This window comes from Protopterus annectens, chromosome 1.part0 (genome assembly GCF_019279795.1).
Source record: "Protopterus annectens isolate FY-2018-M chromosome 1.part0, PAN1.0, whole genome shotgun sequence".
NCBI lineage: Eukaryota > Metazoa > Chordata > Ceratodontiformes > Protopteridae > Protopterus > Protopterus annectens.
Genome location: NC_056725.1, coordinates 1,387,280,177 through 1,387,297,487, shown reverse-complemented (window position 1 = coordinate 1,387,297,487; position 17,311 = coordinate 1,387,280,177). Strand labels below are relative to the sequence as shown.

Below are 17,311 nucleotides of genomic sequence, written 5' to 3'. Positions count from 1 at the left end.
GATGACAAAACAGGAGGAAGCTCAAGAAATAAGGAGAGACTGGGATTTTGGATGCCGATCGTTAAGGAGAATAATAATGATACAGCATATTATTTTCATAAAGTATTCTAAGAACCAAGCCAACACAGGAATGGAGAAAGCAGATTCTGCCAATAGGGATGCCTGCAATTAGGGATACAGACAATAGGTAAGAAGGGGTAGGTATTTATTGGAGAAAACTGGCAAAAGAACCAAGGTATTGGGAACAAATAATTGGAGAGGGGAATGTTAATAGAATGTGAAGAGGCCAAGAATTTGAACTGCAGGCTAGATATTGCTTTCCATATCAAGGATTGATGTCAGAGTATAGGCAAAGACATAGAAATAAGGGGAACTTAATCAAAAGATTAGCACTGGTAAAGTTTGTAGTAGACTCTAGAACAGAAGATGCTGTTAAAAAGGAATAATTAGTAGAGCTTATTAAATATTGTGTGATAACTGTAAGAATCAGAGGAGTTTAAAAAGGATTGGGAAGAGAGGGGAGATCAGATGAGCAATTCACAAAGAAACAATGGGGATTATATGCATGTTTCCCAAGTATGCAACAAAGTCTAGAAGATTTAGGATTTTTGCTTGAAAGTGTTTACATAAGTATTTTATACCCAAGGTAGATATCAGATGTTGGAGGTGTGATAGGGAAGAAAGAGTTAACTGATAACCTATTTTCTGGGTGTGTAAAGAGTTGGCAAACTTTAAAAATCCCCTGCAGACTACTCTATCAGAAATACTGGCTGAGCAAATTGGTGAGAGTAAGGAAATTATTTTTTTTTTTAGCTGTGATACAGAATCGGAATTGCCTAGACATAATAAGTCCTTGCTGAGTCTAACAGTGGCTGCCAAAAAACAATTACTAGGGAATGGAAATGAAAGTCTAAACTAACCATACTAGTAACAGTGAATATAGTAACAAAAAATGGAAATTTAGAAAAGGGTAGAAGCAAATTACATAGAAAAAAACAAACTGGGAACAATTTTCTGTCCAGATCCCTGTTGACAAAATCTCCTTTCTCCATTCTTGTGTTGGCTTGGTGTCTGCAATGTTATTAATGTATCTGCTTTGTGTAAGCTACCTTTTGTAGTTTTAAAATAGCTTAATACCGAAGGAATCCTTTCATGTAATAGCCAAGCTGAATTACTTGTTTCTGTATTATATTACCAACATATTAATGAGCAGTATCAATTGTTTAGTTAATCAACATCTGCTGATTTAATTTCTTTTGCCATGCTGCTTAGTACATAGAGAAAATTACCTGAATCATCTGTGCACATTGATGAAGGAAATAAATTGTCAGGGCAGTGTTTACAATCAGTTGGACTTGCTTTCAGTCAGAACAGGCAAGATGAAAGGGTCAGATTGGACTCTTTTTTCCTTTTGTGCCCCTTTCCATGAAGTGACACATCTGGTGACGTCAGTAATTGAACTTCTAATCGCCAAAAGATGCATTCCAGAAAACCAGTATCTTATTGGTTCAGTCCTTGCATGCAGTTTTCTGTTACAGTTTAAAGATGATGTACAGCCGTTTTTTTGCACTTACCTACAGTCTTCCTCTTTTGAGATGACAGGAAAGCTTTACACTCTACAAATCCAATTTACTTAATATTCTGTTTCATTATTTTGTGCTTGCAAACTTTGACTCCTCAATGACTTCCAATGATAGTACTTCCTGTATTTGCATCATCAGGCTTGTCACTTTGGTGATGCAAAGTTGGATCTTTCCTGCACTAGTAGGCTGGGTCTCTTCTCTATATTTTTTGTAAGTAAATATTATGTTGTGCATTTTCCAGACAAAATGAATGACAAATTATGAAACTCTAATATCTGTAATTGTCCAACTGCAATTCTCAATGATTTGATAGAAAACTACACGTTTTACAAGGGATGGACTTGGTAAAAATGAGGCAAAATCAGGAGTTTCTGCAAAAATCATGGACAAATCAAAGATAATATTCAGTAACATTAGGGAAAGTAAGACATAGTTAAGAATTATAGACGTTGTGCTAGCCTACACATGATGCGGTTGTGTGGCAGTGAAACAAATGCAACTTTCGTATTTGCTTCCACATGAAAGAAACACAGTGCATGGGAGTTTGAAGACCAGATTAGCCAACAATGAGTAACTAACCTAAGCACTGATAATTAGACAAAAATGTAAATAAAACTGTGCCAAACCCTCTCTCTTATGCCTTTTTCCCTGTTGTTGACTAGATATTGGACTTTGCTGACCCCATCATGATGTCAGCATTTCAGCAAGGTAACAGAACATTCTGAAGAGTAAGCAATGAAGGCGGAGCATGTCATGACTATGGAGGGCATTTTTTGAAAGATATATTCCCTAAAAAGAAGAGAGAAAGTAAACACTTCAGTGACAGAAAAACAGCAAGGTTAAGCAACTACTGAGGAAATGCTTTTTTCAGAACAGATACTCTATGATTTCGTCAGATTGCGCATGATCTTTAAGTATCTGCTGTCAGAAGGCTTGAAAATCAGACGATTGTATAGAAAGAGGAACAGTTGAGAGGTGTTTTTTTCTTTGCTTTCAGCTGATGTAGAGAGATTGAGCTATCTGCTGCAGAGTAACTGTTTTCTATAGTTTAATTCAAAATATTTCTGCTTAAATTCATTGTCCTCGCTTTGTTTACATCATTCCTCTATTTACAGTCATATACAAAGGCTTGCTGAGTTCCCTGGAGGGACCTGGCTAAATAATTTGAGTAGTTTCCTTTATAAAAGGTCACTGTAACTGTAGAAGATTATGTTAATTGTGTTTCACTGTTGCAGTCCTTACAAAATGGGTTATTCAGCTCCCGGTAGCCCACAGTTGGCCAGACTACCAAAGTCCTTGGTATATGATGTCAGCTGCCTTCGGTTTAGGCCTGACATCTGGATGTCAGGTATAAAGGAAGGCAGCCAACGCCATTTCCTCAGTTTTTCTTGCCTTAACTGTCAGGAGTCCGCTTTCTTGCTGCGGAGCCCAAAGCAGAAGTATTTTTGCACGAGTGCCGGTCGGCAGAGTACCTTTTTTGTTTTCCGACTGCTTAGTTGAAGACATCCTCAGATAAGTACCCCGTTGGGGACCCTCTTGTCTTGCTTTAATGAATGTCAGAGAAAGTTAACTGTCTTGACTGTGGAAAACAGATTCCGCACTGTGATTTTCATTCCTATTGTATTACTTGTTTGGGTCTTGAGCATGACATCCCTAATTGTGTTCTCTGTGCTTCTTTCAACCCGCGTACAATACGCAGTAGAGATAGGATCTTGTTCAAGCATTTCGGAGTTTGGCCTAAGTTCATCAGTATGGCATCTTCTGGTCTCCCGACTTCAGATGTTCCTAAGAAGTGGAAGGATAAGGACTGCGACAGGCTTAGGGTCAAATTAGCCAACAGATGTCCCTGTTAAGTTGGTTGTCGCCCAGCGGTAGTCAGTGAGGTGCTTTCTTTGCCCCTGCAGTCCGCGGATGTTCAGCAGCAGGCATCTGCGGCGACCTTTTCTGAGTCCTCCATACCGCAGACTTCCACTTCGTCCTCTGTCAGTCGCCGCCTCTGATGGATCTGAAGCCGCTAAGCAGGCACTGGCTTCTGAGGCCTCTCTTCTCCGCCCAGAGACCAGATCCAGACCGACCTTGATTCAGACTTCTGTGGTGGCTAGGCCTCCTGAGTCCCTCCGGCTTTCTAGCAGGCAGTCCAGCAGAAAATCTACTCCAAAGCTGGCGCCGGCCTCCTCTCAAATGCCTCTGGCTCAGATGGTTAAAATGGCTAGTGATCTCTCGACCCTTATCAAGGGCTCTCAGCCACCTCCTCCTAAGAGGATTAGGGAATTGTCCCCAGAAGTTGTCTGCGTCAGACTCTGAGGTTTCCAGCAACTCTGCTGATGAAGAGGGAAACAACTTTTTTCTCGTTTTGAGGATTCTGATGCAGAAGACTCCATCCCTTTTGCCTCCCCTCCAGCAGATTTTTCTTTTGGAGATGCTCTGAATACTCTTGGGGAGCATTTCAAATGGGAAAGTCAGGACTACCCTCAGTCTGAGAAACGGATTAGGGAATTCTTGGATTTGCCACAGCATAAGCCTTTGGCTATCCCTCCAGTTTTGGAAGTTGTTGATGTTTTCATGGAAAATTCTTTGACTCCTAATTCTGTTCCTCCTGCTCCCAGAAAGCCTGACCGGTATTATAGAGTTCCTGATTCTCATCAGTTCCTTTTCAAGAATCCTACTGCTGATCCAGAGATTATTTCTCAGGGCCCTAAGGGTGTTAAAGCCACAGTTGCTAAAAATCCTGTTCCTTCTGACAGGGAATCTAGGGCCTTGGATAGATGGGGTAAAAAGGTTTATACGTCTTCCACCCTGGCTATTAGGTCTGTTAATTGTCTTTTTCATATGCTTAAGTATCGGCAGCATAGTTTGGAGGCTATTAAGACTAAAATTGCTGGTGTTCCTTCCCTGATGGAGAGAGTAAGGACATGCAAGATTTATTGAATTCTGCCACTCTTGTCACTATGTCACTAAACAATTCTCTACATTGTGGTTTCGACACTTTGGGGGCTTCTTGCAGGGCAGCAGCCACTGGTTCTGTCATTAGAAGACTTGTTTGGCTCAGGGAACAGCCCCTTTCTGAACCTGCCAAATCTAAATTACTGGATGTGCCTTTGCACAAGGACAATCTTTTTGGTAGCAAAGCAGAAGAGGAGTTGAAAACGTTGGAGGATAGGACCAAATCTATGCAAACTGTTAAGGACTTTCTGAAAGTTCATCCTCCTCGTTTTAGTAGACATTACCCTTCAAAGAATTGGACTTTTTCTGACCCTAGTAAACAGAGTCGCACTAGGCCTAGGGGTTGCAGGTCTTCTAGGGGACTGACTTCCACCCCTCAAAAGCACACTGGCAGGCTTCCTCTTCAAAATTGGGGAGTTCTAAGCAAACTTCCCAATGAATCCGGCCTTCCCCTGCCTGCCTCTGCGGGTCCAGGGTTTCCTTTGGGGGGAAGGATAGCCATTTTGCAGATGTCTGGTTCACCATCACAGATGACAAATGGGTGCTCAAAATAGTATCCCAAGGCTACAAGTTCTCCTTTCACACCTGCTCTGTCCACCAAGGATACCCAGATATCCCCCCAAATCAAAGGGCAGAAGCAGAAAAACAAGTTTCTTCTTTGCTAAACCTGGGAACAATAGAACCAGCTCCTGCACTACAGATAGGCCAGGGTTTCTACTCAAGACTTTTCCTGGTTCCCAGAAATGGGGGCACCTGGCGCCCTATTCTGGATTTGTCCATTCTAAACACTTTTCTGGTGATTCTCAAATTCAAAATGCTCACTCTTCAGCAGTTGCTGCCAATGCTGGCCAAGGATTCCTGGCTGGTGACTTTGGATCTCAAAGAAGCTTATCTGCACATCCCAATAAGGGAAAGCTGCAGGCAGTTCCTTTGCTTCAGGGCGGGGAACAGGCATTTCCAATTCTCTGCACTGCCTTTTGGCTTATCTACTGCTCCCAGAGTTTTTACCAAATGCCTGGCTCCAGTCGTTGCTTTTTGCAGGCAAAGAAACATTCAAATTTACCCTTACTTGGATGATTGTCTTATTCAGGCAAACACTCCAGAGCAACTTCTAAAGGATTTGGATTTTGTAAAGAACCTTCTCACCTCTTTGGGCTACACCATCAATGAAAAGAAGTCAAAATTGGTACCGTCCAGTGAGATTGTATTCCTGGGAGCGAGCTTGAACACAGCTGCCCAGATGGTATTCCTCCCTCAAGAGAAACAAATGGGTCTTCTGAATTACTTCAGAAATTTGGCAATCATGACCCAGCTCTCTGCAAGGCAATTCCTGCAAGCCCTGGGTTTCATGGTTTCATGTATTCTGATGATTCCATATGCCAGACTGCATATGAGGAAAATACAATGATACCTCAAAAACCTTTGGTGTCGACACACTGAGGATTTAGACTTGATACTTCCTCTGATTTCTTGCTTGCAGAAGGAGTTCCTTTGGTGGGCAATGGCCTGTGTACAGAACAAAGGCCTGCCTTTCTGTCCACCTCCTGCCAGCCAGACTCTCACCACAGATGCTTCGGACTATGCTTGGGGAACACATCTAGAGGGCAGATGCATTCAGGGGACTTGGAACTCTCAACAGGTTCATTTGCACATAAATCTGAAGGAATTGATGTCAGTCCAGCAGGCCTTGATGGCTTTCAAACATCTTCTCTCTCCTGGTACTCTTCTGGTCAGTGCAGACAACACCACAATCATGTGGTACATCAACAAGCAGGAAGGGATGCACTCTTACCCCCTGTGCAGACAAAGCATGATACTATGGTCCATAGCAGCTTCCATGGGCATTCATCTGATAGCTCAGTTTCTTCCAGGAAGGCTCAACACCTTGGCAGACTGGTTGAGCAGGCAGGTCCTGGATCCTCACGAGTGGCAACTAAACAAGACCATCTTCTCATCTCCAACCAAACATCTTCTTCCAACCTTTTGCACCAGGGATCATCACAACAAAGCTTGGAAAGTGGATGCTCTGTCTTTCCCCTGGACACAGCTCTCGATCTATGCATTCCCTCCTCTGCCTCTTCTTCCCAGAGTGCTGTTAAAGATAAGGGACGAAAAACCAAGGGCCATCGTCATAACTCCAGACTGGCCCAGACAACATTGGTATCCACTACTTCGGAGTCTCTCCCAGTGTCAGTCTTGGCATCTTCCCCTAATACCAGATCTCTTGGTTCAGGAGGGGGGAAAATTCTGCATCCTCATCTTCAGACTCTGCATTTGGCAGCTTGGCTCATAATTTAAACCTTTCCCAGCAGGTGGTTGAGGTCCTTTGTGATGCCAGGAGTCCTAGCACTAGGAAATCTTACTCAGATAAGTGGAAAAGATTCTCCATTTGGATGCAGACTAGAGAGGAAGACCCTTTTCAACCTACTCTTCCTCTTATTCTTGACTGTCTGGCAGGCTTGCTTAGTGGTGGACTTTCCTTTTCTTCTACCAAAATCCATGCTTCAGTTATTTCTACTCATTGTTCCTTTGGGCATCCCATTTTCTATCATCCCTTGATAAAGCCTCTCAGAAGGGCATCTACTCCTGCTTGGGATCTCAGTTTTGTACTTGAGAAACTTACTCTGCCTCCTTTTGAACCAGCTGCCTCAGCAGACCTGAAGTTTCTCTCCTGGAAAACTGCCTTTCTCTTGGCTATTATTTCAGCTAGAAGAGTTTCTAAGTTGCGGGCCTGAATGGCAGTAGAGCCTTTTATTGTCTTCCATTTGGATCGGGTTTCTTTTTGAACTAATCCTTCCTTTATGCCTAAGGTGGTTTCTAGCCTGACTCTTAACCAGTCTGTCCACACGCCTACCTTCTTTCCTAATCCTCAGAATAAAGGGGAAAGGTTACTGCATTTCCTGGATGTGCATAGTTGGCTTAGATTTTACCTGGACAGAACTAAATCTTTTCAAAGTTGGATCAGTTGTTGGTCAGTTTTGCTCCTTGAGCTCAGGGCAAAGCTATTTCTAAACGGACCATTTCTAAGTGGATTGCTCATTGTATTCACTTTTTTTTTACTTACAGCATGGCAAGGTTCCACCTCAGAGTATTAGGACCCATTCTAGTAGGGCAGCCTCTACCTCAGCAGCTTTTTTAAGAGGTGTACCTACTAGGGACATACTGGAAGCAGCTGCATGGACTTAAACATTACAATTTACCCTTGTTTTCTAAGACCAGGGCTGGTTTTGCCACTGCAGTGTTGCAGGGCATCCTTTCCAACCCTTAAACAGTGGGTGTTCCTCCTTTCTTTTGTTTTGTTTTTCCTGGGCTTTGGGAATCAACACATTTTGTAAGGACTGCAACAGTGAAACATGAACATAGTACAGTTGTGTACACTTACCGTAAATGTAGATATTCGAGTGTATTCCCTGTTGCAGTCCTGGTTTTCCCCCTCTTTCCATCCCCTTTTTTTCCTAGGGCACAGACTGTTTTTTTTTCTTTTCCTGGTCTAACCTTTTTTGGGGGCTCCTGACAGTTAAGGCAAGAAAAACTAAGGAAATGGCGTCCGCTGCCTTCCTTTGTACCTGACCTCAGGCCTAAACCGAAGGCAGCCGACGTCATATACCAAGGACTTCGGTATTCTGGCTGACTCTGGGAGCTGTAACCCATTTTGTAAGGACTGCAACAGTGAATACACTCTAACATCTACATTTATGGTAAGTGTACACGACTGTACTTTTTTTCCTCCAGCTTGACTATTTGTAGTGACTCAGCCTTTGCATTTGACCCCAGATGTTTTGAAACTTTATCCTCTGCCACTGAGAATACAGTTTTTGATAGGATAGAATCTCAGAAGTTGTGTACATCATTGTAGTAGGAAGAAAAACATCTGCCACAGTAGTCTGCACTTCTGAATGGAAGGATTTGCTATTTGGACATTATCAAAAAGTTTAAATCCTCTTTTCATGGCAGACTAATTTAATGTTGGATTATTATTTGTTCCTGTCAAATACAGGTTTACAGTATTCCAAGTGGCAAGGTTCCTGTGTCCATTTTTGCATTTCATGATCCTGACTGAGACAAAATGCTGGCATGCTAGAATGTGTCAAAAACTTCTGTAAGAGATTTAACTCAACATTAAGCCTGTTAGTAAAAAAACGTTTACTGTTATGGAGTGAGTGTATAGTTTTTTTTCCCTTAATCTCGCCAACATTTGAACCTGTAGCTTTTTGGTGAATTGAGTTTCCTTTCAGAAAAGAGCTTAGTTTTTATAGCCATTAGGCTTTGTAGTCTGAGGAACCCTTTTTGATTATTCCTAAACTGCAACTTTGAGAAGTATTTGAGTTTTGTATTTTTTTTTTATTTCAAAGCTGGATTCTGAATTTTCTCCTACCTCCTATTGCATATTCCTGCCATATGAATTCTGGGTGAAGTTTCAGGTGTCACTAGAGTCATACAAGTGTCTTCTAATTCATATGGAGGAGATCTGAGAATTTGAACAGTTTGCTTACATCCAATAAAAAAAACCATCAGTAAGCTAGCAGTGTCCTTATGGTTTTGAAACCATTGCTTTCCTAAATGACAGCATGAGAATCTGTGCTGGAGACTTGTCAAAGCCTATTCTGACCTTGTCTAATTTCTTTAATGGGGACTCCATTCCAGGTCATCCACTCTGCTGTGACCGACACTCCTAAACAGTACAGAATGGGTATTCATTCCTAGGACATAATAGAATTTGGAAGACATATTTTAAATGGCTTCATTCAACCTGCTTTGCACTTTAAAACATCCTGTTTACTTCTGCAGTGGCGTGAGCATTAAGTACTGTATTCTTGTATAATTAGATAGGTAGGGGGTTCTAATCTTACAGCAGTGTGTGTGTGTGTGTGTGTGTGTGTGTGTGTGTGTGTGTGTGTGTGTGTGTGTGTGTGTGTGTGTGTGTGTGTGTGTGTGTGTGTGTGTATAGAGGAATACGAATCCATGTCCTGCTGCCCCCACACTCTAGTTGCATTCAAAAGATACTTTTGCAGGGAGTAGGTTTGGCTTAAGGGTTAGAATCTTCACCTCACAGACACAAGGTGCAGGGTTTGAGTCTGACCTTGACTTATTAGCTATGCGGTTAGCCTAGTATTCACCTATGAATATATAAATAAACACTTTGATATTTGTTCTATAGTTAATTCCTCTGGGTAATACAGAGCTCAATGAAGATGGCTTCACAGCCCCTGCTCTAAGTGTAGATCCTTTTGTGCTGTAAATGGAGGCATAAACCTATACTCTACTCCCTGGTTTATTGGGTCTTTGAATTTTACTTTTGACAAATTTGGATACATTTTTTTACTTTTATCCATTTTTATACTGGAAAGAAATGTAGTAGAAGGTCCCATTCTTCTCTTTCCTGCATATTACTTCTGTATTAACACCAGGAAAGGATGCCCAGTAAGGAGAAATATACCACTGTAGAGCTTAGAAATGTATAGGCTGTGATATAGCATTGCAGTGTTTCTCCCAGTGTTGCACCATCCTTGACATGGGGATATGAAGCATGTTACATAGTGTTCCTTTTTTCAAGACTCTCATGCATACCTGTCAGCTGTCCAAATTTTTGCAGAATGTCCAGATTTTTGCCTCATATTTTTGCTCTGCATAAAATTTGCGTTTTTCTGGCAAATCATTGAGGATTGAAGTCACTAAATAATGCTAAATAATGACAGACATTTCAGCTTCAGTCTTCATATCTTTCAGAAAATACACAATAATAAAAAAATGTGATTCTAGCAACTTTTTTAGTTTATAGGAGCAATATTTAAAATAAGTCCCTATTTTTGGGCTATTGTCTCCCCCTATTGTTTCTGGCTTCATCCAAATTTCTTGCCCTGAGAAGTGGAGATATATAGTCTCGTATGTTGTTAAGAAGAAATGTAGCATGTATTCATTTTATAATCTAAGATAACTATATGTAGCTCTATGAGATTGACATGGCATTTCAAAAGATTTTGCCAGATATATACATTACTGTTTTTATTCTCTTATGGTGGGGGTTGTGTGTAAGTAGTTGACCTGCATTCATCCAATTGGAAGCACTTGCAACACACAAACATGCACCTGGAAAATAACATGGGGCTCTGCTTTTTTCACACTCACTTGGTTTCTGTGTTTGTTTGAGCTCTCTACAGTGACTAGTGTTAACACTCAGAGGTGGTAGGTATGGTTAGGTTGCTGATTAATTATCTTAGGAATTGTTGATGTTGTTCTGAAATCTAATCCCCAGTGCAACTTTAAGAAGTTTTTAAAAGTTTTTTTTTGTTTGTTTTGTTTTGTTTTTTTTTTTTTTGCAAAGGTGGTTTCTGAATTTTGTGTTTTGAAGTTTCCTTAGGCCATAGCTTTTGCTGCAGAGTGGAAGTCTATAAAGTTGTTACAGCTGTTGCAGGAGCACTGAATGGAATGTGGAGTGAAGTGTGAGGATGTTAATCTGCTATGGAGAGGAGTGTATTGGTCAGGAAAGAAAATGGCATATTTTGAAATGTTTTGTTTTATTTTCAATAGGAGCCTTCTGAGGTGTGTGCAGGAGATTCAGTCTCAGATACTGATGGAGCCCAAGATGCGTAGTGCTGTTCTTCCTCCACAAAATGCTACTAAACGATGGGTTGAGCGATTGCACCAACTGTCAGTGCAGTGTGCAACAGTCTTGGAGCAGCTGTCTTTGTTCCTTCAGTGCTGTCCACAAGAGTCTGATTTAGGAAAAGATGTAGACAAGTCAATACCAGATGACCCTTTCCCTTTAGAGGCAAGATATCCGTCCCCTGTGCCTACAGATCAGCTGCCTGCAGGATGCAGAATGAGGAAGCAGGATTCACTGTGGTTACAGCTTAATAATACAGTCCACAGTATGTCGGCAGAGATAATGGCCATCAAGACAGAACTACAAAGAGCAAAGAAACAGCATTGTGGAGTGTCTGTTCATTCTTGGTAAGTTGGAGCCTCCATGCTGAATAATAGATGAGCCTTAAATTACAACTGGATTTTTTTTTCTTGCATTTAAGACTGTACGATCCAGAACTAAACTGATAGTATAATTCATATTGTTAGTAAAACATGCCAGTGTTCACTGTAAACAGTTTCACAAAATAGGGCACTGATTAAAAAAAGATTACTACCTTTTCAGCTACCGACCATGTGTTGAAAGTATTTTCTAGATCTTTATAGAACTAATCATTTTGGTTATAAAAATAGAGCATCTTTGATTAAAAAGAAAACACTTTTTTTTGTGTCCTGCAAGTATTTTTTTTTTTTTTTTAATTTGTAAAAGAACTTTAATTCAGTCGGTTATGTTTTTCCTTGCATGTTCTAGGTTGTGACCATTAAAGTAGTCATGCTTTGCTGCCATAGGACAACTTTGTGACAGCACTGGCTATCATAGATACCTTCTGACATATCAGGGAGTAAGGCCTGTACAGGAGTGTTTGTGTCCAGCCATCCTCCTTGACCTCTCCCTTTCTAATGCTTCTGCCTACACTTAACCAGTCTAGAGAACTCCTAGTGTAAACAAGCATGTTCACGGTGTAAGATACCCCTCTTCTTTGTCCTCAAATGACAGAACCAACACCTGTTTTTCTTTAGCTACTGTAAATCAGTCCAGTTGACTGGGTTGTCTTTATTTTTTTATCGAAAATGTATCACTCTTCCTCAGTCTCCATGCATCATGAAATCCCACATTATCTACACCATTTTAATTTCTTCCCTTATGGAACTTTTTTCTACCAAGCAAATCTGTCTACTTGCGGCTTGATCACTGCATTATAGTTCCCTGCAACAATTGCTCTTCTGTTAGCCTTAAGTGCCCTGATACAGCTGCGATACTGTTACGCCCATAAAAAGTACTTAGCACTGTCATTATCCCTATTGTTTTGTAGTTCACCCCCAACATCTGATCTTCCTCCATTTTTGAGTATGATCTGCTTCTCAAGTATTATCTTTTCTTAGGGTTATGGCTCCAGCTTTCCTTCTGTTCTCACAAATCCATTCATACCTCCTGAAAATCCTTCATTCCCAACTTGTTCACCTCACTCTTCTCCTGCTTCACTTCCTGCAGCATAGAACCATCCGCCAACTCTCCTCTTCCTTGATAAGATGGATCAGATCCCACACATTCCATGTAATCAGGCCCCACACTTTTCTTCCTACAAAACCAGCCCTCACCTTTCTAAGTAGCCGTTCTACTTACAAGTTAGACCTACGTTGGCCTTTGTAGTCTAAACACCTTGGAACCCACTTCTCCTGACCCCTACCTTGTCAGTTACAGTGCTACTTGAAATTTGCACCTTCCCATAGGAGATCCTTTCCTCCCTCACTTCATCCATACTTAAGTGTTTCTAACCACCATCCATCCCTTCATGCTACCTCCCTCAAATTGCCATTCCAAAAAATCAGAGATACCATCAGTGGCGGCTGGTGACTTCAAATCAAATGGGGGCTGCAGGAGATAGCCGAATGGGTGGGATCAATGGGAAGGGGTGCGGCCAACTAGAAAAGGGAGGAGCTGTGCTCAAAACCACAAAAACTAACTTTAATTAAATATGCTGCCCTGGGTGCCAAACCCTCATTATGAGAGTCCAGTTAAGACAAATGAAGTATAAAAGAATAAAAATATTTCAATGCATTGGCTGCATGACAGCTTACTTAATATCTAGATGGAAACAAAAAGGTTGTGAGGCATGAAAAAATAAATTACTTTTTAAATACATTACTGGAATGCCAGTCAAAATCAAGTATAAAAAAACAAGCAGCACTCAACTCAAACCACTTCTCCTTGCACTGCAGTTCTAATTATAATTTATATTCAGCTTTATTGAAGTACCAAGTAACATGCTGAAAGTAGCATTCTCTGTGAATCCCTCACTTGGAAAAAATGTTTCTTATCCAAAAAAGACCTGCTGCCTGACAACTATCTACTGGTTTCATGGGGCAAACATGATCAAAGCAAAAAATGAAAAGCAAACAAGAAACAAGTTCAAGATACATTGCTTAAATGATTACTGTACAGGTTATGGACCACACATGAATGGCATTCTGTTTAGTTTACGGGTAAAGCCCTCAGAGATCACTGGAAGTCTCCAGCAAGTGTAATGAGCTTCTTAAAATAATATAATCCTGTTCTTTATTACAAATACTGTCATATGCATTTCAGTACCCAACGCTTATACATTATCTAGTTAAGTATTCTCTGCATGGCAGCAACAAAAAGGCTTTCAATGTTGGCAGTTCTTTAACAGTACGCTTATTAAAGCTTACTTGCATGTTATAATCTCAGACAAGCTTACCTGATGGTCATTAAAGCAGTGCTACTTAAAACACAGAGCAACAGGCACTTTCTGAGTAATAAGCATAAATCAACAGTACAAAAATATGACAGAAACCAGACCATTCTGCAAAATCAAGAACAGATGAAAAGCCGCTGTAGTACTTGTGTCTACCTTGGATGGGGGGGATACCCTACACATTTACATCTTGCTCATTTATACTGCATAACTGCTCCTTGACTTGCTTGGACACATCCAGAGTCACTGCATGGGGGAGTGAGGTGCAACAAGTATGTCACAATTTGAAATGTCTCTGGCTGACTGTAATGGCCCTGACACATTTGCCATACCTCTCAACCTCAGAGCAAGAAATCTGGACAAAGCCATACATAGAAGTGGAACAAAGTCCCAAAAATAAGGAATATTTTTAAATATTGCTCATAAACTTAGAAAGATAATAGAATAGTAGGTCTTGCATTAGTATGAATTTTCTGAAGGATATGAAATCTGAAACTGAAATGTCTCATTAATTTCTAACTTCAGTCTTTAATGATTTACCACTAATTTGCCAAAAAAAACACAATTTTATGAAAAATGAATCAAAAATGTGATGCAAAAATATAAAATAGCCACACAATACAGCTTGGAACCTGTCAAAGAAGGGACACTTTTTTAATATTAGTACTGCTAACTTGAGCAGCTGACAAAATAAAGGAATCTACATGCATTTCTGAAATAAAAGTAAGATATAACTGATTATTACAGTTATTTCTTAATTGTAAACCCTCAGTTTTCTTCCAAACTTGCTGTTTTGCGGAGGGATTATTAGGGGAAGAGCAACATTTTGAGCCAAATTCGGGGACAGTTGAGAGGTTTGGCTATGCCTAATTCTATAAAGCAATTTATTTGCATGTACCTCTCAACTTGTTAATGCAATAAATCTGGACAAGGCCAAATATTTTGGGGGAACATATAAACAGTACTAAAAATTGCTCTTGTATAAACTAAGACAGTTGATAGAATAACAGGTCTTACTTTCGCATGCATTTTTCTGAAGGTTATGAAGTCTGAAACTCAGTGTGTCATTATATAGTGACTTCATTCCTAAATGATTTTCAAGAAAACCAAATTTTATGAGGAACAAACCAAAAATAAGAAGCAAAAATCTATTCATTCTGTGAAAATTTGGACAGTTGGGAGGTATAGTTCAGCTGGGTCTGTCTGAGTTTGCCGCCCTTCCCCCTCACAAAATCATGGTCGAATGGAGCCCTCCCCCCTTCAGCTATTCCAATGATACATTACTTGGCTATTTCACTCCATTTACCATAAACACTAATGTGTATACTGCTTTACTTCTATGATGATTTGGATTTCATTTGAAAGTTTTATTTTGCATTTTACAGCACAAACACCAAGACATCTGCTAAACAAAGCAACGCAGTCTCACAATGAAAACAGGCTTAGCATTAAAACTTATCTGCCCTTGAAACTCACATTCAGTGAAACAGCATGGAAACTCACATTCAAAGAAAATACATTTTGCCAGTGGCAGATAAAGATTAACTTTGGGCTGTTTTCAAATCCTAGGCCCATTGCACATGAAACATACATGTGCTCTTTGATGCACCTTCCTGATTGTACTAAATTATATTCCTTGTACAATACAGTACAGTTGTTAGACGGCATTTTAAATTTATTGTTTTGAACATTTTTCCAGTAAACAGTGAAACACAATGCAAGCATCAATGACAAAACTACCCAATTCAGAACATTTCCATCATAAAAGTCTACTCAACCTTCTACAGTCCACCAGTATCAGTGAATATGCACAAGCTCTGAAGTAGTGAAAGCCATCTAAATAATTCCACATTAAAGAAATCTGTAACAATGAAGAGGTTGCTGCTAGCAAACAACTTTATATGTCATTGTTTATTCATCTACAAATAAAGTGCCTGTTGCCCTTGAGGAATAAATTGCCTATGTTGCATGCATTAAAAAAAATGATAAGCTATTAATATCGCAATAGGAACTGTATGGCAAACTGATAACAGGTTCATAGTTACTACTCTAGGTATCTTTGCCAAAAAGGACTGCAGCATCCACCCACTTTACAACACAGTACCATATCAGTAATGCATCTATCTACTGTGGGAGTAGAACCCACAGCCTTCTGCATCAAAAGCAAGTACACTACCTGTTGTGCTATTAACAATGCAAGCAGACTCAGAATAAGCAGCACTAAAGTTTTGTTCCCCTGTAGCTCTCAGCTCCTTGTAAAATCTATCTCTAACTTTGCAGCACAAGAAATCTGGAAAAAGCCGACATTTATTGGGGGGGGGGCAAATGCCCAAAAACCAGGGACACATTTTAAACATTGCTTGTATAATGTTGGAAAGTTGCAAGAATAAAATGCTCTGTTACCATACATTTCTCTGCCACGTCTTTAACCCAGGGGACCCTGTGCAAAACAGTCAGAGAAACATACCACTATGCCATATCAGCTGTTTCGTGAAAGACCGGAAGACTAACTTAAATGGCTACCATTTAGTGAATTCAGTTCTCACCATAGCTGTCAACCTCTTGGCACAAAACACCTGAACAAAGCCAGTAATGGGGGAATACAGCCCCCAGACATATTCAGTGAATTCAGTTCTCACTATAGTTCTCAACCTCTTAGCAAAAAAACATGTGGACAAAGCCAGTAATAGGGGGAATACAGCCCCCAAACATTCAATGAATTCAGTTCTCACCATAGATAACTCTCAACCTTAGCACAAAATACCTGGACAAAGCCAGTAATGGGGGAATACTGTCCCAAAAATAAGGACAAATTTCAAATATCCATGTTATACACTTAGACAACTGCTAGAATAAACCATTGTGTGTTACCATGTACTTTCTGAAGAATATGAAGTCTGAAATTCAAATGCCTGTTATTTTTAAACATTTAACCAAGAAACTAGTCTGACTTGGAACAAAAGACCATTTTCAGCAGAGCAGGGAGAAATGCCAGACACATCTTTGTAAGATGGGAAGACATGCAGACACCACACAGAACGCACCCCAGCTAAGAATCAAACCAGAGAACCTGTAGCTGTTAGGCAGCAATGCTACCAGTGCACCACTGCCCTACAGTCTTAGCAAGGAAAAATGTAGATACAGAAAGCACACATTTTATGAGGAACAGAACAAATATGAGGCAAAAATCTGCAATTTGTTTAGAAATGGTGGTGGATAGGGAATTCGGGTCATTGCCACCTGCATCCAAGGTAGAGGGTTCAAGCCTGAGTATCTCTACCCACCACCATTTGTTATCTCTAGCCAACAGTATATAGTAACTGGGGCATTTTACAGACACAGACACACACACACACTTCATTCAGCAGTATAAAAGCCCAAACTCCAGCCAGCGATATAAAGCCTTCACCTACCAGCCCAAACTCCAGCGACTGAATGAACACCTACCTGGTTTCACAAAGTAATCCAAATCCAGCGAATGAAGCA

At 40.4% G+C, this 17,311-nt stretch overlaps 1 protein-coding gene across 1 annotated transcript in view; it reads left to right on the top strand.

Annotated features, from left to right (window-relative positions):
• MDN1 (midasin AAA ATPase 1) overlaps nt 1-17,311 on the top strand; it is a 3,484,183-nt gene that overhangs the window by 2,768,917 nt on the left and 697,955 nt on the right. The window contains exon 79 of the mRNA XM_044071809.1: nt 11,055-11,477. Coding sequence (XP_043927744.1) covers nt 11,055-11,477 — 423 coding nt within the window. The remainder of the gene's footprint in view (nt 1-11,054; nt 11,478-17,311) is intronic.